The sequence below is a fragment of the Lithobates pipiens genome, unplaced genomic scaffold, assembly GCF_037356315.1.
Source record: "Lithobates pipiens isolate NorthernLeopardFrog02 unplaced genomic scaffold, aLitPip1_a1.2 Scaffold_23, whole genome shotgun sequence".
Taxonomy (NCBI): Eukaryota; Metazoa; Chordata; class Amphibia; order Anura; family Ranidae; genus Lithobates; species Lithobates pipiens.
The window spans coordinates 91,389,838-91,416,123 of record NW_027507785.1 but is presented as its reverse complement, the minus strand read 5'-3'; the positions used below and the strand labels follow the sequence as shown (position 1 = coordinate 91,416,123).

Below are 26,286 nucleotides of genomic sequence, written 5' to 3'. Positions count from 1 at the left end.
CACGGAAGAAAAGCTATCTTGCTGGCCTGGAAAAAATCAGAGGCTCCGAGTGTCTGCGTCTGGAAAGGTCTGGTAAATTCAATGCTACCTTACTACAAAGCCACATATGAAATTAGGGGCTGTATGAAAAATTTTACAAAATATGGCACTCGTGGTTTAATTCCAGCACCACTGTAGGATAAAAGGGGGGACATCAGGATAATGGGCACTGGGCCAGCTAAGTTCTCATTCTATGTGACCTAATACTTAACATTTTTTTACGCTAAGGGGTAATTCCTGCTAAGAAAGGTACTGTAGACTGTACATAACAGCACCACGCATATATGAGTAACAGGAAAAGGTTGATCCTCTATGATTATCGAGATGGGACTGGTGGGTGGGGAGGGGGTGGGGGGGATGGGTTTCTAGACAGTAGGTCTTTGTTAGATAGGGTAGGCCACTGGGCCTGGGTATGGATACTGTCCTAGTGGACATATCCACTGTTGTATGTTATGCATATAAAACTCAATAAAAAGATAAAAAAAAATAAAAAAAGCAGCCCAGTGCCAAATTGTAAAAAGTGCTCTGGTCATTGAGCAGCCAAATCTCCCAGGGCTGAAGTGGTTAACGGACATCTTTGTGTTTCAGTGAATTTCTGGTATGAGATTCCAGTATCAGGGGCCGTTCTCCACTGTTTGAAGTGTTTGAAGATAGCTTCACTCCTCCAAAGGAGAAGCGATCTACAAAGCTTCATAAACTGGCACCCAGAGGAGAATGATGTCCTCTGTGAATGCCAGGGAATGGAGCAGTGAAATGTTTTCACTGCTTCATAAAATGAACACCTGATCCCCATCTGCTCCTAACATCTAATCCACCCTATTGGTTCATTAACCACTTCAATACCGCACACTGTCATATGACATACGTTGTGCAGGGATATCTAAATGATACCTGCAGCTACAGGCATCATTCAGATATCATTATTTGCAGGTGGCGATTCTGTGCATGATAAGAATGATCATAGTGGCAGTTCCACTGTTTTATCGTTCTTATAGGCGATGCAAGGGGATGCCCCCCCCCCCTCCCACTGCCATCCGGTATTTTTCCAGGCTCTCCTGAGCCATCGGGGGCCCAGAGAAAGAATCGGACACCGCTGGATGACGACCATAGAGATTTCCGGAGACCAGATGGTCACTAGTCATCTCTATGACCGTCGGAAGGCCCGGGTGCGATGTTATGATGTCACACCTGGACCCCGGCGTAACTCGGCGTAACATTATCTATAAAAAAAAAAGGGCTAACTTTACTGTTTTGTTATTTTTTAATTCATGAAACAGTTTTTTTTTTTTTTTTAAAGGCGTTTGAAAAATGCGCAATCACCGTGTGAGATAAAAAGTTGCAATGACCGCCATTTTATTACCCAGGGTGTCTGATAAAAAAAAACATATATAATATTTGGGGGTTCTGAGTAATTTTCTAGCAGAAAAATTATGATTTTTACATGTAGGAGAGGAGTGCCAGAATAAGCCCGGTATTTAAGTGGGTAATGTGATGGTCTCAGTAAGGTTCCATTCACACCTATGCATGTTGCTTTTGAGCATTTCTGCAGTGCTTTTGCTGTGCTTTTTGCCTTTTTTACTGTTATTTCTGAAAAAAGCATGAAAAAAAACACATTGGTGTGAATAGAGCCTAACCATTGGGGATACAGAAGGGGACAAAGCCATGCTCAAGCTTACAGGGAGAGTCAATAGTTGCATAAAATTTAATTTGTCTAACCCTGGATCTCCTGATCATTATGACATGGAGTTTTTACTGAAGGTAGCATCAGTTTATGCATTGTACTTGTATAATCAGACTTTTTTCTCCTCTCTATTATATTATTATTTACTTTAAATTGACAACCCTGTGCACTGTCATAGAAACTGATTTAGTAAGTGTGTAGATAACGTACATTTTTCAAATTAAATTACATTTTACACCTTTAGCAAATGAACCCATAGATTTTGACAAGCTCACTAAGCCTAACCTCTTACTTTCACTTTGAATTCTGCTAAAAGGAATTATACAAGGTTATTTGTACAAGTTTTGACAGCTACTCTATAACCCAAGCAGTGTTATCTGCCCTACCCTTTTTCCCCATTTGGACTGCAGAAGAAATGCCCTATATATACATTTTTCCAAAAGTAAAGCAAATATGTGCATAGCTTTTTTATTATTTTACGCAGGTCATTCAAATTTCACATGTAACTCTATAGTAACTGGTCATCTTTTCCATTGAAGGTAATTAATTGATTCCAAGCAGAAGCAACCTGTTGCCATTGAGTTCTTGACGAAGGAAGGGTGCATGGTGTTTGATACCCACAGAAGGGTACTGAACATTTACAGAGATTACACCAGCGGTGGCCGGTCCATAAGGGGCACTGCCCCCCCTAATCTCCATGTGCTGGCCCGTAATCTCCATGCGGGGTGCCGGACGGATAGATTTCTACGAGTGTCTTTTTTTTAACAGCACATGAGCCCACCTGAGGCTCTAATTGGCTTCAAAAAGGTTGGGCTCGGGGTGCATAGCTCTGCGGCCCCGAGCCCACCTATTGTGACATTAGCGAATCATTATTTGCTATTGTCTTTCGGATTCTCCTTCAGGCCAATCAGGACAGGAAGTGGGTCTTAAGACCGAACTGACTGGGGGGAGAAGCCGTGACCTAGATGGGGTAAGTGCAGACCTGGCGGTGGGGCGGTTTGTTTTCCACCTGCACCAAAAATTGGAGCACCAGCTGCCACTGGATTATACCATTGACAAGAGCAATGTCTTGTCATTGGTGACTCTTGTCAATGAACATGTCATAAAAATTCTGTAGAATTCTGTAGATGTCAGATAGCCTGCACCCTTCCTTCATAAAGAACTCAATGATGGCACATTGCTTCTACTCGGAATCCATTTTTACCTGCAATGAAGAAGAGTTACTCTAGAACAGGGGTCTCAAACTGGTGGCCCTCCAGCTGTTGTGAAACTACAAGTACCGTGAGGCATTGCAACGCTGACAGTTACAAACATGACTCCCATAGGCAGAGGCATGATGGGACTTGTAGGGGCTGCCAGCTGGAGACCCTTGCTTTAGAAGAAGTTACTATACCAATTTGTAAAATGTTAACAGTGTACAGTTAGTTAATAACCAAAGGTATGCCCACTTTTGCATTACCTTTGGTGCAGCTCTCACATTATGGATATGAAGAGAAGAGGTAGGTGCTCTGTAGTTCAGCCAAATAGAACTGGACAGGGCTGGGAACGCTGCTGGGGATTTCATTGCAGAGCGACAGATAAAACAGGAAGTAAGTAGTCCATTGGATTTTGCCAGATCACCAGGTATTTTTCTGTACTTGCAGCAGTTTCTCAAGAGACAAAACATGCAGAAATGTGCATATATTGCAGAAATATACAACCTATGTTCTATCCTTACTACCCAGACATACACGTGAAGTATTTGTCTGGAGGAGTATTTTACATACCGAATTGGAAGTGAGAACAACTTTTCAGTTAAATGATCCACTTAACACACAAATTTCATTTTAACTTTGATGAGGATTTCTCCTTTCATAAAACATAAATGAATAATAATGGGCATCTACGGGTGGGGAACGGTCCCTGAATATAATCTGCCCTGGTACGGTACAAGGTACATTTGCCGGAGTCGACAGGTGATTTCTTATTGTCAGCATTTCAATTTTCCCCCAAGTGGACATTTTACACAAAAGATGTTGTCATGGTAAGATGATACGCTTGGCAGTATCATACTCATTGGAGCCTGATGTGAAATATAAGACAATTTGCTTTGTTTGTCAGAATGATTCATGCAACTTTCAGACACTAAGCCGAAACAGCAGAAAAAATTGTCTCACAAAGAAAATGATTATAAGGGGCAGTCTGTGGGCAAGATGACATTCATAGCCCCTTTTGTACTGGTTTGGTGTCACAATTTTACATTTCGGGCCGCAGGTGTCCTGAATGGCAAGGTATGGCACAGCGCAGAAAGCCACCACACTGTGAATATGATATGGAACATCTGCTGCTATGATATGCTGTAATCTGTGCAATGCTTATGGGGTCAGCACCCCCCCCCCAAAAGCTAAAGTGGACCAGTTACATCTAGATAACACAGAGAACTAATGGCTCAGCAGAAAACATGCTACAAAACGTTAACTGAACTGACTGCATGTTAGAATTGTGCATTTGTACAGGAAAGCCAAACCTTTTTATTACATTTTGGGTACAGTAGGGAATGGTTAAAACATCTACATAAAAATGTCTCCCTTGGATAGTTTCCTTTGTATTCCTGTTCTGGTAGCAACTCAAATATTTTATGAGTTCTCATCACTTTCAATCCTGTAATATTTGAACACCTTTGGGATGAATTAGAGAAGAGATTGCGAGCCAGTCCTTCTCATCCACATCAGTGCCTGACCTCGCAAATGCGCTTCTGGAAGAATGGTCAAACATTCCTATAGACACACTCCTAAACCTTGTGGACAGCCTTCCCAGAAGATTTGAAGCTGTTATAGCTGCAAAGGGTGGGCCAACTCAAAATTGAACCCTACGGACTAAGACTGGGATTCCATTAAAGTTCATGTGTGTGTAAAGGCAGGCGTCCCAATACTTTTGCTAATATAGTGTATGTCTGAAGAAGAATCTGTGCTCTCTGACCTTGTGTCTGAGGGGAGGTAAGGTGAGGAGATGGGATTCACACACAGACTATGGAAATGGCAGGGAGGGAGGCAGGAGGAGAGAGGGAGATGCATTCACACTGAAAACATAGCACGATGATAGAGAGATGTAAACTGACCACGCTATCATGGATCAGCAGCCATGATTAGTGTAGTCAGTTTACAGATGGGAACACAGAAACAGGCAGGATCAACCAGGTATTGTACAACATGGAATAGGATAAATGAGGCTGAAAGAGCACTATACTATATATTGTTCCTTAAAGGGACAGGGGCATTTTTTTTAAGGTTACAACCACTTTAAAGCTACTCACCTCTCTATCCGCAATATGCACTTAGCTGCGCATATTCAACTAAGTGGACAGTTTTGGCAATGCCGAGATAACTGAACTTCCGCACATGCGTGGAAGTGATGCTGTCTCGGCCCGGCGACCAGGCTGAAATTGTTGGGAGCAGCCAGACATAGCAGCGCTGGCAAGAAGATTATTATACTTTTGATTTAACCCCCCTGGCGGTATTCCCGAGTCTGGCTCGGGGTGAAAATTTTGTACCATTAGCGGTAACCCCGAGCCAGACTCAGGACCGCATCGCTGGATCCAGGAAGAGCTTACTTATCTTATCCCCTGGATCCAGCGATGTCCCCCCGCTGTACGAGCGAGCCGTCCTCCGCTCGATGTATCACATCGCTGGGCTCCATTCTCTGCGAGCGTTGCGACGCACGGGGACGGAGAACGGCGCCAAATTCAAAAAGTAAAACACACACATTGCATACAGTATAATGTCATCTTTCAGATTACATTGCTGTATGTAATTATTTCACATCCCCTTTGTCCCTAGTGGTCTGCCCAGTGTCCTGCATGTCGTTTTATATTATAAAAACTGTTCTTTCTGCCTGGAAACTGGAGATTGTCCATAGCAACCAAAACTTTCCCTTTACATCAAAAGTGGTTTTAGACCAGCTAGAAAACAGCGATAATAAATTAGAATCACTCGCAGAATTGAGGGATAGAGATTTGTGGGGAGATCCATCATCAAATATTGAAAAGTAATGACAGTGACAATTCTGCAACTGAGCACATTTCAGTGTTTTTGATTTGATTACATTATTGAATATTTTTTATTATTGTTATATTATTATTTGGTATAATTATTTATAGTTATTTATTAAATCATAATTTATGATTAAATTTTTCAAACTTTATCATACCCGGGATGTCTGCTAGACTCTGGTTTGGACAGATTTAAGTGAGTTATTCCTAAGAATTACAGGACTACAATATAAAACGCCAAATTTTCATGCAAAATAATTGTACCGCTTTCTGCACCTAAAATCTGAAATAATCGTACCGCCAGGGAGGTTAAGGAATTTATTTAAGTTAAAGTTTTGTGCCGCAAGTTCTACGTTGATCAATTTTCCACTGTCTGCTAATCTAAACAACTTTTTTTTAATACAATAACTATGGAAGCATAAAAAAAAAAAGTCACATAAAAAATGACTGTAAAATAAACCGTGAAAAAGAAAAAAACATGCACATCAGAATAACAGTGATATAATGTGCACAACCATACACATGTACTTTATGGACAATGATTCATGTCTATGCAGAGGAATTCACACTTTGTGACTCTCTGAAGAGTACTTAGACACCAGAACATTTAAAGGATCTGCATGTTCTCAATGTATCTAAGCTATTACAATACTGTAGAAGAATGAGAAAAATCTGCACCTTTGTAGTGTTTTGCAAATATAACAATGGTAGAGAATATTAAAATATATCTATAACTGTCTTATTTCCACTTTGGATACAGTAAAGAATGATTAAAACCACTACAGAAATTTTGAGCATTTCTGTGTGAGCAAACAGATGCCCTAATCAGTCTGCCGCTTCTCCTTCACTGTCCAATCAGTGAAGGCTAGGGGTAGGTGGTGACCTCAGTGCAGCAACATCTACACAGATGAGACGTCCAGCGTTAAAGGCGAATTAATCCATCCAAAGTAAATACACTTCTACACACTGGTACTGACTAGTATGCCAATGTTTCTCTTCTCTCTCGATTTCTCTCCATTGCTCAGCTAATGTGAGCCCACTGGTGATGGAGAGGGTCAGGGGAGAGTCCTTGGTGTGCTGTCTGTTTATTAAAAAAGTGTGTCTGATGTTCAGGTGTAAGATCTCTCAAAGTGGAACTAAACTGTATCTGAGCATTACAAACTGGCAATGCTAATGAAAGCCTTAGTTCACCTTTACAGAAAAAATGGTAAAAGTGAACACTGGCCACCCTCCATCCCAGAAGCGTTGCACGGAGGAGAGTGCAAAATTTAAAAACCCGGATCGCTGCGGGATCCTGACAGCTTGGCAACACTGGAGGTAAGTTTAGTGGAGATTGGTGGGGAAGGTTGTCCAGTATTAGGTCACCTCAAACCCTTTAATTATTTTCGAAAAGATTTCATCTCCAAATACGGAAAGGTTTCTTCACAGTAAGAGCTGTGAAAATGTGGAATAGACTCCCTCCAGAGGTAGTTTGGGCCAGCTCAGTAGATTGTTTTAAGAAAGACCTGGATTCTTTCCTAAATATACATAATATAACTGGGCACTGACATTTATAGGTAAAGATTATCCAGGGAAAATCCGATTGCCTCTCTGGGATCAGGAAGGAATTTTTTCCCCTGCTGTAGCAAATTGGATCAGCTTTTCTGGGGGGGTGTCGCCTTCCTCTGGATCAACTGTGGGTATAGGATTGGGCATATTGGATTGTATTATATTCTTTTTTTATTTTTATTTTTATTTATTTTTATTTTTCTGGTTGAACTAGATGGGCTTGTGTCTTTTTTCAACCTGATTAACTATGTAACTATGTAAAAGCAAACTTACCCATCCATGTCTTTCATGCTTTATTTTGTTGAGAAATCACTTAAATGATTCATGTAGCATTTACTTCCTGGAATCCACCTGTCTTTAGCTCAGACACACAAACAGAAGGGTGCGCTTAGCTGAGAAAATCCCCTCCCCTCCTCTAGATGGAAAAAAAAATGCTCATGAAGACTCCTGGGATGTAGGTCATCATTTTATCCCAGGCCAGAAACCAAGAAGACACTGAAGAAATGTGAAAGGAGAACGTTTAAAACAAGTAAATATAATCTACTTTCCTATCTATTTACTAACACTTACAGCATAAGGATTAAAAATAGTTAGGCTGTTTTCAAACAGCAACAAAGAGTGATTCACTGCTCCGGCAGCTCTCTGTTGCCGGCAATGGTAACGGTCAGTGTAGTGTGCAATTTGGCACATCACACGGCTCCCTTTCTTTTTTTCATTTTTGCACAAACGTTATTTGAAGGGTACAAAATCTGCACTTCATTCACGGCAATGTATAGCATTGTGATACGCTGTATTGATGTACGTTGCCATGCCATTTTGTATGGTGTGCTGCAAAATAAATGCAGCATGTCTGTATTTTTGTAGCCCTAGGCTGCATTACAGTGTGAACGGGACACATAGAAAATAATACGGTGACAGATGCTTTACCATGCTGTAAAATGTTTGTGATCACACATAATGTGAATTCACCTTGACTATAGGATTCGTCAACTTTCGGTCCTATGAACTAATAATAAAAACACAACGCTGCGTGACATGGGTTTAAGCGGCCACAACAGCCCTTTATTAAACAATTAATAAACCAAAAACAATTTTAATCAGGAGGGGGTCTTTGGGTGTCCTTAAATCCCATTTTTGCTTGTTATTACTCACCATGTCCTCAGCCGTGCCCTATCTGGCTCGAAGACGTTGCGATTTCCACATTTTGACTTTCCCCCAGGAGACCTAGCGCCTGGGAGAACCACCAACAACCAACCATGTGGGAGCGCCATACCCTAGATGGGCCCCCAATTCTTCTCCAATCTGTTAATCCTTGACCCCCCCAAAGACCCCCTGACCCGCCAGCTGCTGTGAAAGAGGAAATTATATATTTTTTTTTGTTTTATTATTATCCTTATTATTCCTATTATTATTTTATTATTTTTATATATATATATTTTTATGTCATGAACAGGAAACATCAGCATCAAACCACCCAGCTTACCCCTAAAACCAAATATAGGGCGGGAGGGAGGGAACTCAATCCCCCAAGATTTTCCAGACTGATTACCCATAATCCCAAGCATGAACTACACCCCCTGCGGCTCCACTCTGACCACAGCCCCCAAATACACCAATCAGGTAAGAGACACCCCTACCCCCCACAAACTACTTATTTGTTAACCCTTCCCCGGACCTGTTCCTCCCCTAGTCATGCCAACCCTGCGTCAATTTTCTTCTTCTCCGGGTCGCACTTTAATACTGATTGAGAGGGTTTTCTATGTACCCTAGAGGTGGCTGGTGATCATCTAGGGTAGAAACAAGACCTAAGGCTTTTTAATGTGCGAGTTTTGAAGTGGTAGTAGTTTTGTTTGCACTAAATGTTTTGCTGTGTTTGGGGTGCCATCGACAATAATTGGCACTATAAGCGCAACACACATTTTTCATGAATTTCATAAATGTGTAAAAAAAAATTGCTTGATTTTACAAGTTAACAAAACGCTATAGTACGAATGCTGCTTTGAAACACTTGGTGGTTGTTCATGACTGGCAAGGTGCCAAGATCTTATCTCCAAAGAAAAACACGGTACCTGTGTTGCAAAATTAGAAAAAATATTTCTCCACAATGCTTATAGTTACAGAGATCAATGAGGGCTTGTTTTAAAGTGCTTTTACTGCTTGTTCAGAATATCTAAACATTTAAGACCCCTTTTATACCAAGCCGCCTAGGGTGGCAGCGGTAAAGCGGCGCTAAAAATACTGTCGTTTTAGCTGTGCTATTTTGCCCGCTAGCAGCCGAAAAGGAGTTAAATTCGCCCGCAAAACCCCGCTGGAGCGGCGTTTTGCCGGCGGTGTCGGTGTGTCCTGCCCCATTGATTTCAATGGGGAGCGGTGGTGGAGGAGCGGTGAGCTCACCGCTCCTTCACCACTCCAAAGAAGCTGCTGGCAGTACTTTTTCTGACGCCCTGCCAGCGCGCCTCTGTAGTGTGAAAGCCCTCGGGCATTCACACTGGAGTGAATGGAGCCACTTTTTTCAGGTGCTATGCAGGCGCCATTTTTAGCGTTGTAGCGGCTGAAAAACGCCCACAGTGTGAAAGGGGTCTTAGTGTGCATAGTATGGGCACATGTTTACACTGAATCAGTTAAAAACAACATTTTCTCTAATAATACAAAAATAAAGTATAAAGTAGTGGCAGATTTCAGCTACACTAACATTTTGTTATTCCTGATTTATTTATTTTTTGTGAAGTGTTATATGTACAAATTAATACCAGTCAAAACAGGCAAAAAATTGTATTTAGGCACTACCCACTTTCTGTCCAGTGACCACATAGGAAGCATTGGCAAACTACCAAAGTATAAAAACAGCAATAAAAACCTTAAATTAATAAGAAAACACCTACGCTAAGTAAAACCAAAAAATGAAAACAAACAAATTGTGACAAACATTTTCTGGACAGCCACTGCCACTAGATGCTGAAAGACAACTGAAGAATATAGAATAAACCTATAAAAGCTATAGCGTTATCCACCGAACATATATATAATTTGTGATAAATAACATAGTAGAAGAACCTATGATGCAAACACTGCAACAACCAGAAAAATAGTCCACACATCAAGTGCTCAGTGTTGCATGCTATTTCCCATAAATCCAAAGCAGGTGCATACAGGTATATAGTGCTATACCCTGTATCTGTATAAGTATTCATTTCCAGGTGACCCCCCCCCAACTGGAGAAATTTGACAAGAGTCTAACATGCATCTAGTAAACCCCAAAGATGGATGGTTCCAATGATCCCAATGTCCTTCATTACTGTTACTTAAGCGGTTCCAGAGTACTCATGTGTTAGGCTTCTGGTGGTATAATTTCCACTATTAATAGAATATTGAGAATATAGAGTATTTCGAGAATATTGTGAGTGTACTGGTTTTAGTGGTTGCAAACGTCAGACATGAAATATGGATAAAGTATATTCCTCTATAGTGTGTACTTCATCTCATTCCAAAGCACTAAGTGTCATTCCTGTATGCTACCCGGGTCCTCTGCTATCTGCATGACTCAGGTCTGACAAGATTTCCTGACACCAAGAGAAAAAAAGTAACAGGGGAGGAATCTGCAGCACACAGCCTGTCAGTGACAGCCTCAGCTCTGTTCCTGTGTGCTGTATGAAAGGCTCTGCTCTCCTTACTAAGCTCTGCAGAGTGTAATTTCAGCTCTCCATCCTCTTTTTCTGTCAGCTCAGACAAGTTATATAAATTCTAGACTTTGAGAAGTAGAGAAGTGAATACTGCAGATAAACAGGTACAACTTATGTAGGATGATTTGTTTCATCTCTGTATATGACCTGTGAACAGCTACGTCACTGAGTATATGTAAATGTTTACAACCACTTTAAACTTTTTTTTCCTAACAAAAAATATTTAAAGAGGTGTTCCCTTTATAAAAAAATAAATAAAAAATCAGCAGCTACAAATACTGCAGCTGCTGATTTTTAATAATCAGACACTTACCTGTTCCAGGGTCCAGCGATACAGGGGATCGAAGCCCCGCTCGTCTCCCCCTGTGTTCAGCGGCTGTAACTGTGGGCACCCGGCTGTGGCTTCACAGCCGGGCACCCACTGCACATGCGCAAGCGGCGCCGTGATTGGCCGCATAATCATTTGGGACCTGTCACATGTCCCAGATTATTGACAAGAGGGAGGGAGCAGAGCTGAGCCCTTCCTGCACTGAGGGGAAGTGACGTCAAGAGCCCAGGCACTGAAGGAGGCAGACTACAAGGGACTCCCTAACAACAGCCATTTAGAGGTCAGTTTTTTTAGGCACATTCATGTTCTATATGACCTGAATGTTCATGCTCATTGGTTACGTAGGAAGCAGGCGAAATGGTGAGAGTATTTTTACCTGCTATTTCTCACTGAGCTTATTGATCATCTGTGGACTGACAGTTTCAACTCCCCCTGCTTTAATCCTCCCTCCCCATCCTCCACTATATGGATCAATAAACTTTCTAAAGAGTATACCACTCAAGAAGGCTACCCCCACAGCCCTTTCTGTCCAGACATTATAGACTGTGCATTATAGCCACTTATGCCTTGTGTAGACAAATGAGAGCCCCTAGTCCCAAGTGCCTTTGATGAACTTTGGACTGTAATTCGGAACAAGTACACAGGGTGGCCCAAGAACTACCTACCTACTCCAAAACACATCCACATCTTAATCAGCCAACATTTATATATTCCCCTATGGGCCAGCTATAATTTACTGCTTAAAGTGGAAGTAAACCCATCGATTTAAACAGTTTAAAAAAAAAGGCATGCCGGGAATGCTAACTGCACATTGGCTGTGCTCTCAGCCAAACTATCAAACCATCCAATGGCTGGTGTCATAACGAATCACATGTGCAGTACCATAGCAGTTGAAGATTAAACAGAGGCAAAGATGGCAGCTTTCTTGGCTGAAAACTATAGGGGAGTTTACTTCCACTTTAACTAGGAAGTGGGATGGTAGTATGAGCAGTTTTTTGCAAACTAATACTGCAACCAATCCCAACCCTTGGAGCCGTTTGTGTGTCTGATTAAATGGATGTATGCGCAGCTGCGATCCCCCCCCCCCCCCCCTTTTTAATGACAACATTGTCTTTTTAAATTACTTTGAAAGGTATTACGTAGATTGCTATTTTTGCTATATTTGATATTATGGTGTGATTTTTCTACAAGAAAATGTAACTAAATCAACCGCAGTGTCCAGCTACTGTGACCTTCTTGGAAGGTCTTATTCCTTCCTCTTTTTTCATATGCGGTTTTCTTGATCGCATGGACTGCGCCGTGCAGTAACTGCTGCATGGTGAAAGGTTGAATAATTACTATACATTTATTAATCAGATAGTTACAGAGCTTTTTTTTTTTTTCATCATTGGTTACGACATCATATTCAAAATGTTCATGTCTTCTGATGTATAATTGACTTTGTTGATTTTTATAAATAACGAATTTTAAAAAATATCTATTAAGCAACTTAAAATAATCACATTGAATTTTCCCTCTCCTTTTGATCCAATCTACCTGCTTTTTTTATTCTATCAGTAGAAATTTATTTTTAGGCTTTTCATACCCCAACAGTTCATATATAATTACCAGTTAATAGAAAACAATCAATGCTAATTTGCTTTATGGCAGAGAATTGCACAACGCCACAGTTTAAATACAAAATAAATTCTGTATTATTGATAATGGCATTATCCACAAATGCGCCTTAACTTAAATATAATCCAGGTAAAGGAAGTGGTTTCTAGCCAGCTAACGCAGAGAACACATTTTTATGGCAGCGATCTGAGGCTTCCTTGTGAATGTCAATAATTCATTACAAATATAGCAAGGACTATTACTTATTTGCTCATTGAGCTGGAACAGCTGGAAACGAATAAATCATAAAGCTGTTAGTGTGTTTGGTTTGGACTTATGGAGCATTAATAAAAAAAAAAAAAAAACTATGCTAATGGCAGTAGAGTGTATGTGCATTTTAAGCGCTGTCTATGCTACTCACAAACATCCTAAAAAATACATTCTGTGTACAAATATTTTGTATATTAATAGAACCCATATCATTCTCTCACAGCAAGGTTTCTTTCCAAAAACACTGTATCTAATGGATGTAATGATGATCCCCATGATGTCAGTGATTTAACCACTTCAGCCCTGGAAGGTTTTACACACTTCCTGACCAGGCCATTTTTTGTGATACAGCACTGCCGGTGTTGAAGCGGTTAAGGATTTCTTTAACCACTTAAATACCAGCCTGTAAAGCCCCTTCATTAACAGGCCATTTTTCAGTTTTCAGCGCTGTGATAATTAGACTAAGTCCTTGTACACACGGTCGGACATTCTGACAACCAAATCCGTTGGATTTTGTCCGACGGATTTTTTCCGAAACTGTTGCATACACACGGTCGGACAAAGTTGTCGGAAAATCCGATTGTACATAACGTGATGACGTTATTTCGTTACGACGGGACTACATTCAGGCTAGTAGCCAATAGCTTTGGTCTAGGAATTTGATCTGAGCATGCGTGGCACTTTGTCCGTCGGAGTAGGCTACACATGATCGGAGTATGTCCGATCAGAGCATTTTGTCGGAAAATTTTATGGACAAGTTGGAAAACTTGGTCCGTCGGATACTCCGACGGAAACAGTCCGATGGAGACCACACACAGTCGGATTATCCGACAAAACGGTCCGATAGGACACATTCCGTCGGAAACTCCGACCGTGTGTACAAGGGCTAATAGTTCCTCTGTTTTGGGCTGAGTGACGAGCTGACGTCACAATCACCCTCATGTCAGTTTGGTTGTGTGCCGACCGGAACACCAAACACAAGGCGCTATTGTTTTATTTCGCTGTTGTAAGTGCAACATTTTTTTATCTTATTAAACACATAAAGGATTTTATACTATGTGGTGAACCTTTTATCCATCCCACTAAGTGATGCCATGGACATAGGAGAACCTTGCGATCAAGAGAAAAAGCCCAGGCTGGGTTATAAGCCACAAGCGCAGAGTGATCCCTTGTAATGAGGGGTCTACTGGAGCTGGTAAGCAGGTTTTTCAACTATTGGTGGTGACATTGTTGCACAAAGTGATGGATGTTGGAGATTAACACCAAGAAGTCAGGATTTATTTTCGCAAACATTGGTGGACTAGTTAATGGACATTTGACTTTTCATATGTTGTTTTTCAATGTGATTAATTAGCGCAATTCTATTTTATATACAATCCCTCTGTTATGTAACACTGCATCCAAATTCATTTTTTTATAATTTTTTTTAAACAGATAAAGCTTTTTCCCCTTTTGTCTGTTAAAATAAAATGCCAGAATAGTACAAAAAACATTTTTGGAAAATGGACATGTCAGTACTAAGGGGGTTAAACACAGCACTTGAGAATGGAGCACTAGATACATTAATCCCAATAGTTGTCCTGCATAGCCACCTCATCACATGGTCTCCCAATGTACACTACAAGCAGCCATAACAAAACTCACTGCAAATAGAGATGTTTTCACCATCAGAAAACTCATCCTGAAAAAAAAAAAACATGCAGCATTTGATGGAGTGCAGGTATGTAGATGTGAAGTAGCTGCAAAGAGGCATAACCACTTGTATATACAGCTGACGTAATTCAATGGCTGACTGGTAGCCCTTTATTTATCCAGTGTCATTTATGAATGGCACTAAAAAAATAACGGTTTGCCCAGTAATCACTGTGTACTGAACTGTTTTTAGACAGCTCGGTACACAGAGACACTGTACCAAGCCGTTCCAAAGGGCTGGGTACCATGTGATCACTGTGATTGGTCATCAGTGTGATCACATGGTAGTGTTTACAGTGTTGACCTCTTGCCCCTTCTCCTTATGCCCTATTGAAGTAATTGGAGACACTTTCCAAGTGTAAAAGGTATGCAGCTATGGTATACTAGGGTTCAAAGGGCTGAAGCAGGCATTGAGGAGGTGGTACAACACCTCCTCCTCCCCACCTCTCAAATGCACTCTTCAGAGAGCAAAGCAATTGCAAACAGTGGTTAAATCTATCAGCGGTGCTGACATGATTAATGGATGAAAAGAAGGTAAAAAAAGTTTGTAATAAAAAAACAAAAGCAAAATTGTTTGTGATACACAGTGTTTTAGCAAACTAAATGTTATTAAAGCAGAACTAAACCCTTCAATACTTTACAGCCAAGACATCTATCATCTCTGTTTGATATGCAGTTGCCATGGTGTTGCACATGTGATCAGTTATGACACCAGCCATTTGATGGTTTGAAAGTTGAGAGCACAAGCAACTGTGACAGTTATCATTCACAGCATGCTTTGAATGTAACTGTTTTGGGAAACAGTTAAAGTGGAAGTAAACCCATTAAATTAACAGTTTCAAAAAACAGTTACATTCCCGGCATGCCAGAAATGTAACTGTCACATTGGTTGTGCTCTCAACCAAACTGTTAAACCATCCAATGGCTGGTGTCATAACTGATCACATGTGCAACAACATGGCAGTTGAAGATTAAACAGAGGTCAAGATGGCAGCTTCATTGGCTGAAAATGATAGTAGGGTTTACTTCCACTTTAAATCCATGGGTTTAGTTGACTTTAACTACTTGCCGACCGCCGCACGACGATATACGTCGGCAGAATGGCACGGGCAGGCATATGGGCGTATATGTAAGTCCCTGCCTTCCCGCGGGTGGGGGGCCCGATCAGGCCCCCCCCCCCAGTGCCTGCGGCGGTCGGCATTCGTTCGGGAGCGATCCGGGATGAGGGGGCAGCCATTCATTCATGGCCACCCCCTCGCGATCGCTCCCGACGAATAGAAATGCTCCACGACATCACTTCCTCTCCTCACAGGAGAGGAAGTGATGTAATCTCTCCTCCGTGTCGGTATTTTTCGTTCCGGCACCGAGGAGAGAGGATCGGTGAGTTGCACAAACACTACACAATACATTAGAACATGCCAGGCACACTCACACCCCCCCTTTACCCCCCGATCACCCCCCCAATTACCCCTGCCCCCCCCCCAGTCACAGTGACACCAATTGCATTTTTTTTTTTTTTTTTTTTTGCATTGGTGTCATTTGTGACTGTAATAACTGTTAGGGCAGTTAGGGTTAGCCCCCTTTAGTTCTAATGTGCCCCCCTAACCCCCCCAATAAAGGTTTAACCCCGTGATCACCCCCCGTCGCCAGTGTCACTAAGGCTGGGTTCACATTGCAGCGGTTTATGAGAACGAATGTGATTCGCACCGCACTGCAGTGCAAATCACATCCGATCTCTGTGCGATTCGAGTTCAGCCATACAGATAGTATGGCTGAATTCGCGTTGCACCCGCCGCAAACTCGCACGGGACCCTTTTTTTGGTCCGCAGCAGAATCGGATCGCATGGGTGTTCACACCATGCGATCAGAGTTTGCAGATCGCACTGCGATTTGCGAACTGATCTGGGGGTGTCAATAACATTTCACTGACACTCCCAGCAGTTCGCATAGGGCAGTGTGAACTGCCGCCGGGAGGCATGCGATGCGGGAACCCTCCGCGGATTTGTGGCGTTCCCGCATCGCTCCAGTGTGAACCCAGCCTAATAAGCGATCGTTTTTCTGATCGCTGTATTAGTGTCACAGGTGACGCTAGTTAGGCAGGTAGGTATTTAGGTTCGCCGCAGCTTTTTATAGCGCCAGGGACCCCCATATACTACCGCATAAAGCCCCCTGATTGCCCCCTAGTTAACCCTTTCACCAGTGATCACCATATAACTGTTACAGGTGACGCTGGTTGGTTAGTTATTTTTTTATAGTTTCAGGGCACCCGCCATTTATTACCTAGTCTCACTAGTGTACCCCTAAATTTAGGGGTGTCTACTTTCCAAAATGGGGTCATTTGGGGGGGGGGTTGTGCCATCTTGGCATTTTATGGCCTTCAAAACTGTAACGCCCTTAGAAAGCCTGAAGGCGGTGCTTGGTTTTCGGGGCCCCGTACGCGGCTAGGCTCCCAAAAAGTCCCACATATGTGGTATCCCCGTACTCAGGAGAAGCAGCAGAATTTATTTTGGGGTGTCATTTCACATATGCCCATGGCATGCTTGAGCAATATATCATTTAGTGACAACTTTGTGAAAAAAAAAAAAAAAAAAAAGTTTGTAATTTTCCCGCAACTTGTGGCAAAATATAAAATATTCCATGGACTCAACATGCCTCTCAGCAAATAGCTTGGGGTGTCTACTTTCTAAAATGGGGTCATTTGTGGGGGTTTTGTGCCATCTTGGCATTTTATGGCCTTCAAAACTGTAATAGGTAGTGAGGAGTGAAGTCAAATATTTACGCCCTTAGAAAACCTGAAGGCGGTTCTTGGCTTTCGGGGCCCCGTACGCGGCTAGGCTCCCAAAAAATCCCACACATGTGGTATCCCCGTACTCAGGAGAAGCAGCAGAATTTATTTTGGGGTGTCATTTCACATATGCCCATGGCATGCGTGAGCAATATATCATTTAGTGACAACTTTGTGAAAAAAAATAAAAAAAAATTAAAGTTTGTAATTTTCCCGCAACTTGTGGCAAAAAATAAAATATTCCATGGACTCAACATGCCTCTCAGCAAATAGCTTGGGGTGTCTACTTTCTAAAATGGGGTCATTTGTGGGGATTTTGTGCCATCTTGGCATTTTATGGCCTTCAAAACTGTAATAGGTAGTGAGAAGTGAAATCAAAAATTTACGCCCTTAGAAAGCCTGAAGGCGGTTCTTTGCTTTCGGGGCCCCGTACGCGGCTAAGCTCCCAAAAAGTCCCACATATGTGGTACCCCCGTACTCAGGAGAAGCAGCAGAATTTATTTTGGGGTGTCATTTCACATATGCCCATAGCATGTGTGAGCAATATATCATTTAGTGACAACTTTGTGTAAAAAAAAAAAAAAAAAATGTCTTTGTCATTATTCAATCGCTTGAGGCAAAAAAATAAAATATTCAATGGGCTCAACATGCCACTTATCAATTTCCTTAGGGGGTCTACTTTCCAAAATGGGGTCATTTGGGGGGGTTTTGTACTGCCCTGCCATTTTAGCACCTCAAGAAATGAGATAGGCAGTCGTAAACTAAAAGCTGCGTAAATTCCAGAAAACGTACCTTAGTTTGTAGATGTGACAACTTTTGCGCAAACCAATAAATATACAGTTATTGACTTTTTTTTTACCAAAGACATGTGGCTGAATACATTTTGGCCTAAATGTATGACTAAAATTGAGTTTATTGGATTTTTCTAATAACAAAAAGTAGAAAATATCATTTTTTTTCAAAATTTGCGGTCTTTTTACGTTTATATCGCAAAAAATAAAAATCGCAGATTTAAGTAAAGGCTAAGTTGCATTTTAATGATTGTAGGAAACACTGCTTCACATACCCCTTCCTGAAGTTATGTTAGCTTGGGTCACTGCCAATGCCAATTCTGGGGAACTATGCCCACTGATCACTGCACAAAGGAATTAGATCAACAAAAACTTTTGAAGACATTACTGAGAAAACATTACCTCTTAGCAATCTATTAAAACATATTTTTCATTATTTCTAGCTTAACTGTGCTTTTTAAGGCTTGCATATATTCTATCACTTGCACATTCTGGCTACTTTTAGCAATTATGCCAATAAACAGCTGTGCCCAGTTGTGCTAGAAGCCAATACCTCCTTCAAGTCCCACTTTGTAATGTTATTCCATTCAGCCTAATAGTCATTTCAGTCTTTTTCTCATAGTAGAAGCCAATAAAAAAACAATTACTTAATCTGTCAGAATAGGTTACAGCAGATTCGCAATATAGCACGTGATTAATGAGGGCACTGCAGTCGGCGAATAGGCGTACCTCTGTCTGAAGGATCGCAGCCCTCTGTTCTTTGGCAGTAAGAGATTCCTTAAGTACTTCAATGTGTTGCTTGCAGTCTGAATTCTGATTGCCAAGAGTTTCCAGCTTGGTTTGTAAGGCAAGAAGTTCAGATTCCTTCTTTGACAGTTCCAGCTTCAACTGGTCAATCTGTTCAAATGATAATATTTTAAAATAATTCGTTATGACTATTTTCCTTACAATTACAAATGGGAACATGTGTTGGCTTATTAAATAACAAAGTGCAGTGCTTGAGTATGATTGAGACGGTCCGTGCTGTAGTCCAGGACCTAGCTAAAACGGGGCACTGACCTTTTACTTTCAATATCAGAAGCAATTATAGGCCTCTCAAGCGGAACTCCAAGCAGATATAAAAGACAAAAATAATACAGTTCTGTAGAAGGGAGAATCATCACAAGGAGGCAATCAGTTGTGCTTTCAGTGTTCAGTCACAAACTCAGGGAGGGACACGACCTGTAAGGGTTACGTAACATGAAGGGGTTGATTTACTAAAATTGGAGAGTGCAAAATCTGGTGCAGCTCTGCACAGATACCAATCGGCTTCCAGGTTTTTTTTTTTGTCAAAGCTTAAAGTGATATTAAAGTCTTTTTTTTTTTTTTTTTTTTTTAATACCAAACATGTTATACTTATCTGTTCTGTGCAATGGTTTTGCTTACAGCAGCCCAGATCCTCCACTTATTGGGCCCTTCACCGGCACTCCTGGCCCCTCCCTCCTTCCCCCAAAGCAACCAGCTTGCTATGGGGGAACCTGAGCCGTCCTTTTAAACATGGAGTTGTGGCTCGGCCCCACTCCCTCTTATTGGTTTACTGACTTTGATTTACAGCATCGGGAGCCAATGCGCCCACTGCTGTCTCAGCCAATGAGGAGGGAGAGTTCTGGACAGCCGAGGCTCTCGTGCAACATCACTGAATCAAAATGGGGCTCAGGAAAGTATTAGGGGGCTGCTGCACACAGAAGTTTTTTTTTATCTTAATGCATAGAATGAAACCTTCTGCCTTTACAACCACTTTAACTGAACAAGCTGAAGTTAGAAGCTGATTGGCTACCATGCACAGCTGCATCAGATTTTGTACTCTCGAGTTTTAGTAAATCAACCCTTAATGCCTAATACACATGATCAGAAAATCGGAGGAAAAATACAGCTTTGGAGTGATCGTACAATAATCTGACTATTAGTCCACAGCTTTCGAGAGACGATCATGACAGTTCATGTGAAATTAACTGAAAGGAAAAAACAAACATTTTTCTCGTATGAAAGCAGAATGTACGATTTTCGTTATGTACTGTAATCAGTACAGTATTGGTCCAAAATAAAAAAAATCTGAAAATCAAGACCACTCGGAAACAAAAGAATACATTATAAAGCAACACATGTTATGTAACTGTACTGTCTACCCTCGTGTTGTAAAGTACTGAGCAAACTGTTGGCACTATATAAATCCTGTATAATAATAAAAATATAATATATAATTACATCACTTCCATTGTGTTCTGTCATACAAAGATTTTTGCAACTTTAGTAACCTCTTTATTTTAGATATGAGACCAGCATGCAAAAAAAAAAAAAGGATGATCATTCGTCCGATAATCTCTTAGGGGTTTATTTACGAAAGGTAAATCCGCTTTGCACTACAAGTGCAAACTACAAGTGCAAAGTGCACTTGAAATTGCACTGAAAGTGCACTTGGAAGTGAAGTCGCTGTAGATCCGAGGGGGACATGCAAGGAAAATAAAAAAACAGCATTTTAGCTTGCACATGATTGGATGATAAAATCAGCAGAGCTTCCCCTCATTTCAGATCTACCCCTTAGATTTACAGCAACTGCACTTCCAAATGCACTTTCAGCGCAATTTCAAGTGCACGTTGCACTTGTAGTTTGCACTTGTAAAGTGGAGTTGCCTTTTGTAAATAACCCCTATTGCGTGTACCAGGGTTTAGGCTTAGTTTACACTTGGAGGTGGGGGTCAGTACAAACAGGTGGTTGAGCCTTGGTGGACAAAAATGCAAATCATATGGCAAGTAAAATGGACCTATATATGTATTTTATCTGTGTATTTAGCTGCTTCCCTGAAGTTCAGCTTTTAGAGACTGTGGGGTTGATTTACAAATAGACTAAGCACTTTGCAAAGTGCAGTTGCCCTCTGCAAGTGCAGTTTCTCCAGAGCTTAGAAAACAAGCAGAAGCTTTGCTGACTACCATCATCCAATCATATGCAAGCAAAAATGCTTTTTTTTTTATTTCCCTTGCATGTGATTGGGTACTCTTTGCAAACTAAAGCTTTACCTCATTTACTAAGCCCTGGAGCAACTGCACTTGCAGCGGACAACAGCACTTTGCACAGTGCACAGTCAATTTCTACTTAGTAAATCCATTCCAGGAAGAGGTTGAAATGAAGAAGCTTTGTCATATAATCTGAAGAAGCTGGAAATATTTAAATGTATTACATCTGTGAAGCATTTGGAAATGTATGTTAGAAAGTAAGAATGTTTCAATGGATATTTAGGGACCTGCATCCTGGTCAATATAAATACATTCCATCTATACCCAACTTTTATAGATACTTCCATACCAGGGATGAGTCACATCTCTATCTCATGAGATTTCCCTAATAATCAACAGACAAGTAGACAGCTGACATGATTTTCCTGCACACAACTGCTAGACTTACTTCCCTGTGTCAGACCTGAAGCGTCACAAAATAAAACCGCTGCACCTTCAGACTGAAAGGAGCCTTGTAAGGTGTGGTGCGCATTGTGTATAACTCCTGGAAAGCTCCCACTATATAGTTAAAAGTACGTGGGCGCCTGAACTTCACACATTCACTATATGGCCACTATACAGTATATAAACATCTTGACAAGTTATTGGGTTCAAGGGGTTCCAATAAAAAGTACTGCTAATACTACAGCATTTTAAATGTCTGTGCCTTTGCAGCCTTGTTGCAAGTGCTTGAGGAAGACCCTTTTCTGTTGCTGTTTCAGCATCATAGTGCCCACGATTTAACAAGTTTGGTGTGGAGAAACGTAAGTGTCCTCAACCTCAATAAACACTTTTAGGATGAAATGAAACTGCAAATGTGAACTGGTACCTGACCTCTTCTGTTTGAATGGGTACAAATTCCCACAGGCACACTCCAGAATCTTGTGGAAATCGTTCCTAGAAGAGTGGAGGATGTTATAGCCACAAAGCGGGTGGGGTGGCCTTCTATATTAATGCCCACAGTTTTGTAATGAGATGTCTAGCAAGCTCATATAGGTGTCATGGTCAAGTGTCAAACATTTGGCCATATAGTGTATGTATATAAGGAAGATCCAGAACACCTGCAGGAAGTTCAGGAGGTTATGGTTGGGCAAAGGGAAGTCTAGGCTAAGCTGCTTGGTTTACTTTCCCTGGAAACTGTATGGTGCTTATAAACTATTGAATAGATCAGGTAGATCAAGTGATGTTCTAAAAAGCCTAGTCCCCTAAGACTATCAATGTGCAAACACCAATGATCTTGATTTTAAATGGCTTTCATTCCAGGGACAGTTCAATATATATTGCCTTTTGAGGATGCATTGGAGATTTACACTCATCTCCTGTCCATGTGGACAGACCACACACAACAGTAAAAATCTGACACCAATGGAATTTTGTTAGAAGTTTGTATTCAGAGAAATTGTCTATCAATGCATTTAAATAGCCCATTATGGACTCAACATTGTGCAAAAACCCTGAAAATTTTTGTTTGATTGCAATGCCAATATTCTGAATTCTAGGTCCAATTTTGGGATGCACATGCAAATTGCAATAAGTACAATTTTTCCCAAACGAAAATCACATTCACAGATAGAATCTCTTTCACTCAAGAAAAAAACGTCCATCTTTCTCCTTCGATTTTCCTTGTCATTGTGGTTGAAAATATTCACCAATTTGACAGAATTAACTATTAAAAAAAATCGAAAACAAAATTCTACTGGTCAAAAGTTAGTTTTATATATATATATATATATATATATATATATATATATATATATATATATATATATATATATATATATAGTTAAATCATCCTAGACCTAAAGGTTGGCACACCAAAATTAGTAGTGAAAATACAATACTACTTGACATGTTAGCAATGTGACAATTTAGTGGTGCAAAAAAAAAAAAATACCAGTGCCAAAATAAAATGGCAGGTATGGTATAACAAAAACCAGTGGTCAGTAGTATACCTAAAAAACGTGTTAAATGTTTTCTGACTATGGGTTACTGCACATAATAATATTAAACAGGTAACAAGACTGAATGTTAGGTCTGTGCTGTCCACAGAGAACGATGAGCTACTACTGGCTGAAAATATACATCTTAGGAGATTTTTTTTGTTGCAATTACATTTAAATTATTCCTCGACCACAGGTACTACAACATACCAGTTTATGCCTTTACTGTTTTGCCTACAGTCCTCATAGCACTGTCAGAGTCCACTGAAGTTTCTATGAAAGTTTCTTTACAATGAAAGTCGATATTAGCATAAATCTGGCACCTGGCAATAGGTTGCTCAAACACTGCATTGCAGTAAAGGCATTGAAAGTTCTGCATTATCGCAAATGGAGCAGGGCATGTGCTTATTCACCCCATACTAGGAATGTGAATTTTCTAGACAGAATTAGGACCTTCAGCTGTAATCACTTCTAAAAGTTTCTATTTTTAAAACATTGTTTGATTTTCTAGAGGTTTGTGGGGGCAAGTCAACATCCGATTTAGACTGTAGCGACAAGAAAATTAAAAGAACCCGGATGGAAATCTTTTCTCAAACAAATGAAATTTTAACTGTCATTGTGGTCTTTGTTTGAGAAAACAGAACATATTATGATGAAGTTGGCTTAATTAGTATGGGGTTCCATTCAAATAGCAGGTCTTGATGAAACTTTGAATAAAATTAGTTAATTCTGATGAGCATACAAATGTTTCAATGAAAAGCTAATTCTATATGGCCAGCTGAAAAAAAAACAACTAGCTAAAACTCTTTATTCCCACCGCTGTGCAATTAAAAGCATCCCCAGAAACCATTTTTTTTGTTCTTGCTCACTGGATATTCCCATTTCTTTGGGAACCACCAAACAAAGCTAAAAGGTTGTGTTTGCAAACATCCCGTGTAGATCCTACTCTCCTAGGTTATTAAAAGATATAAAGTGTGTTAAAAGTACACATATACTTTCATAAACAAATCCTTAGTAAGAAGCATGTCACAAACAATATATAGAAATCAATCTTTAAAGCCCCAAACATCTATGTAACATTCTGTAAATAATTGTACTTTTGTATTAAATCACTCTGAAAATACCTTGCTTTTCATAAACTTTGAATGACTTTTGTAAACTTCCATCTGTTTGATTTCCTCCTCCCGGTCTTCTGTGTTAAGGACACCATTTGTTTTTATGATTTGGATATCATCTTCAAGGTCTCGAATGTTTCTTTCAAGTGATGCTATTTTGGTGTCCTATATGAGGGGGGAAAAAATGGCATATACATAAAATATGGGCCAACAAGTACTCAAGAAGTTTAGTAAAATTCCTTTAATTGAGATGCACAATACAATACGGGCTCATACTCTCAAGCTTCTAACACTAATGCCCTGTACACATGGTCGGACTTTCCGACGGAAAATGTGTGATCGTAATGTGTTGTCGGAAATTCAACAAAAGACAACAAAAGATCATTTAAATTCTGATGGTGTGTAGACAATTCTGACGCACAAAGTGCCACGCATGCTCAGAATAAATTACGAGACGAAAGCTATTGGCTACCGGCCTCTTTATAGTCCTGTCGTACGTGTTGTACATCACCTCGTTCTGAACGATCGGATTTTCCAACAACTTTGTGCGACCGTGTGTATGCAAGCCAAGTTTGGGCCAAAATCTGTTGGAAAAAATCTGATGGATTTTGTCGTCGGAATGTCCGACCGTGTGTACAGGGCATAACTCCAAACAGCTCTTCATTTATGTCTCCTGGGCAGTGTACATATTTACCCCAAAAGTCTAACCATAAACAGCCCATCCCTCTCCTAAAAGTAATATCAGGGACAGTGGCAGTCCTTTTCAGGCCAGCTTTAGATTTTAACCTGAAGCACCTGATGAAGTCCTCAAAAGATTGGTGTAATGCTGCAACCCATAATAATCATTGAAGATATAGACAAGCCTCACATGTGCTCAGACTGGAGCCTACCACAATGTCATAGAACATCCAAACAGAAAGTTGGAATCACTGTGCAATTGCTCTTAAGATCCTCTTTATTGCATTCCAACAGACATAGTCCCACACTATGTAACCTCTGTTGGAAGGCAATAAGGAAGATCTAAAGAGCAATTACATGGTATTGTAGACTTTCTGTTTGGATGTTCTTTGACACCTGATGAAGGGCTAACTTTACCTAAAACATTGTGCAATTTTGAGGCTGTGATGACCAAATCCATTAGATAATTTTGGAATGGACTGCGATGTACTCCCGGGTTTTTTTGGACTGACATTTAGAACAAAGGGAAATGAGCACTTGGTGAGCTCTCACCGATTAGTGCATATTAGCCTACCACAATGTTTGTATTAGATGGTAACCTGTCACCTTGTATTTGGCTAACATAACAGCTTTTAATTTCTAAATGTAAATACTTGCCACACTCTAAGTGTAGGTGTGTTTTTTGATTCATAATGTGGGTAAGCATGTATTTGCTACTACAGATTACTGCTAGGAAATCAGGAAAGACTTTATGAAAATAAAAGGTGCATTATCCATAGGGATAAAATGGTGAAAGACCAGTATGCTGCACCTGTATGCTAGTGAAGGCAGTCACTTTCGATTAACTAGAGCAGACAACACATCTGGGAATAAGCACTTGTAGGCCTTTTAATGAGTGGCTACATATAAAAAGATCCCTTGGGAAGGACAAGAGTAGTTAGCGATCTGCACATCCCAAAATTACATTTTGCCTCGACCCATCCTAATCTTTTTTTTTTTTAAGTAGAATGCCAGAATATACCTAACCGATCTCAGAAATGTCCTTTACCCTCTCCTAACACCAATTCTGACTACCTTGTATAAGAA

The 26,286-nt window shown here is 40.6% G+C and overlaps 1 protein-coding gene across 5 annotated transcripts in view; it reads right to left on the bottom strand.

Moving 5' to 3' along the window:
- Positions 1 to 26,286, bottom strand: part of ERC2 (ELKS/RAB6-interacting/CAST family member 2) — a 1,374,577-nt gene that overhangs the window by 1,025,408 nt on the left and 322,883 nt on the right. For all 5 annotated transcript variants that reach the window (XM_077452044.1, XM_077452047.1, XM_077452045.1 and 2 more), the window contains 2 exons: positions 24,532 to 24,687; positions 19,167 to 19,334 (listed from right to left, as the gene is read on the bottom strand). In XM_077452044.1, the coding sequence (XP_077308170.1) occupies positions 19,167 to 19,334; positions 24,532 to 24,687 (324 nt within the window). The remainder of the gene's footprint in view (positions 1 to 19,166; positions 19,335 to 24,531; positions 24,688 to 26,286) is intronic.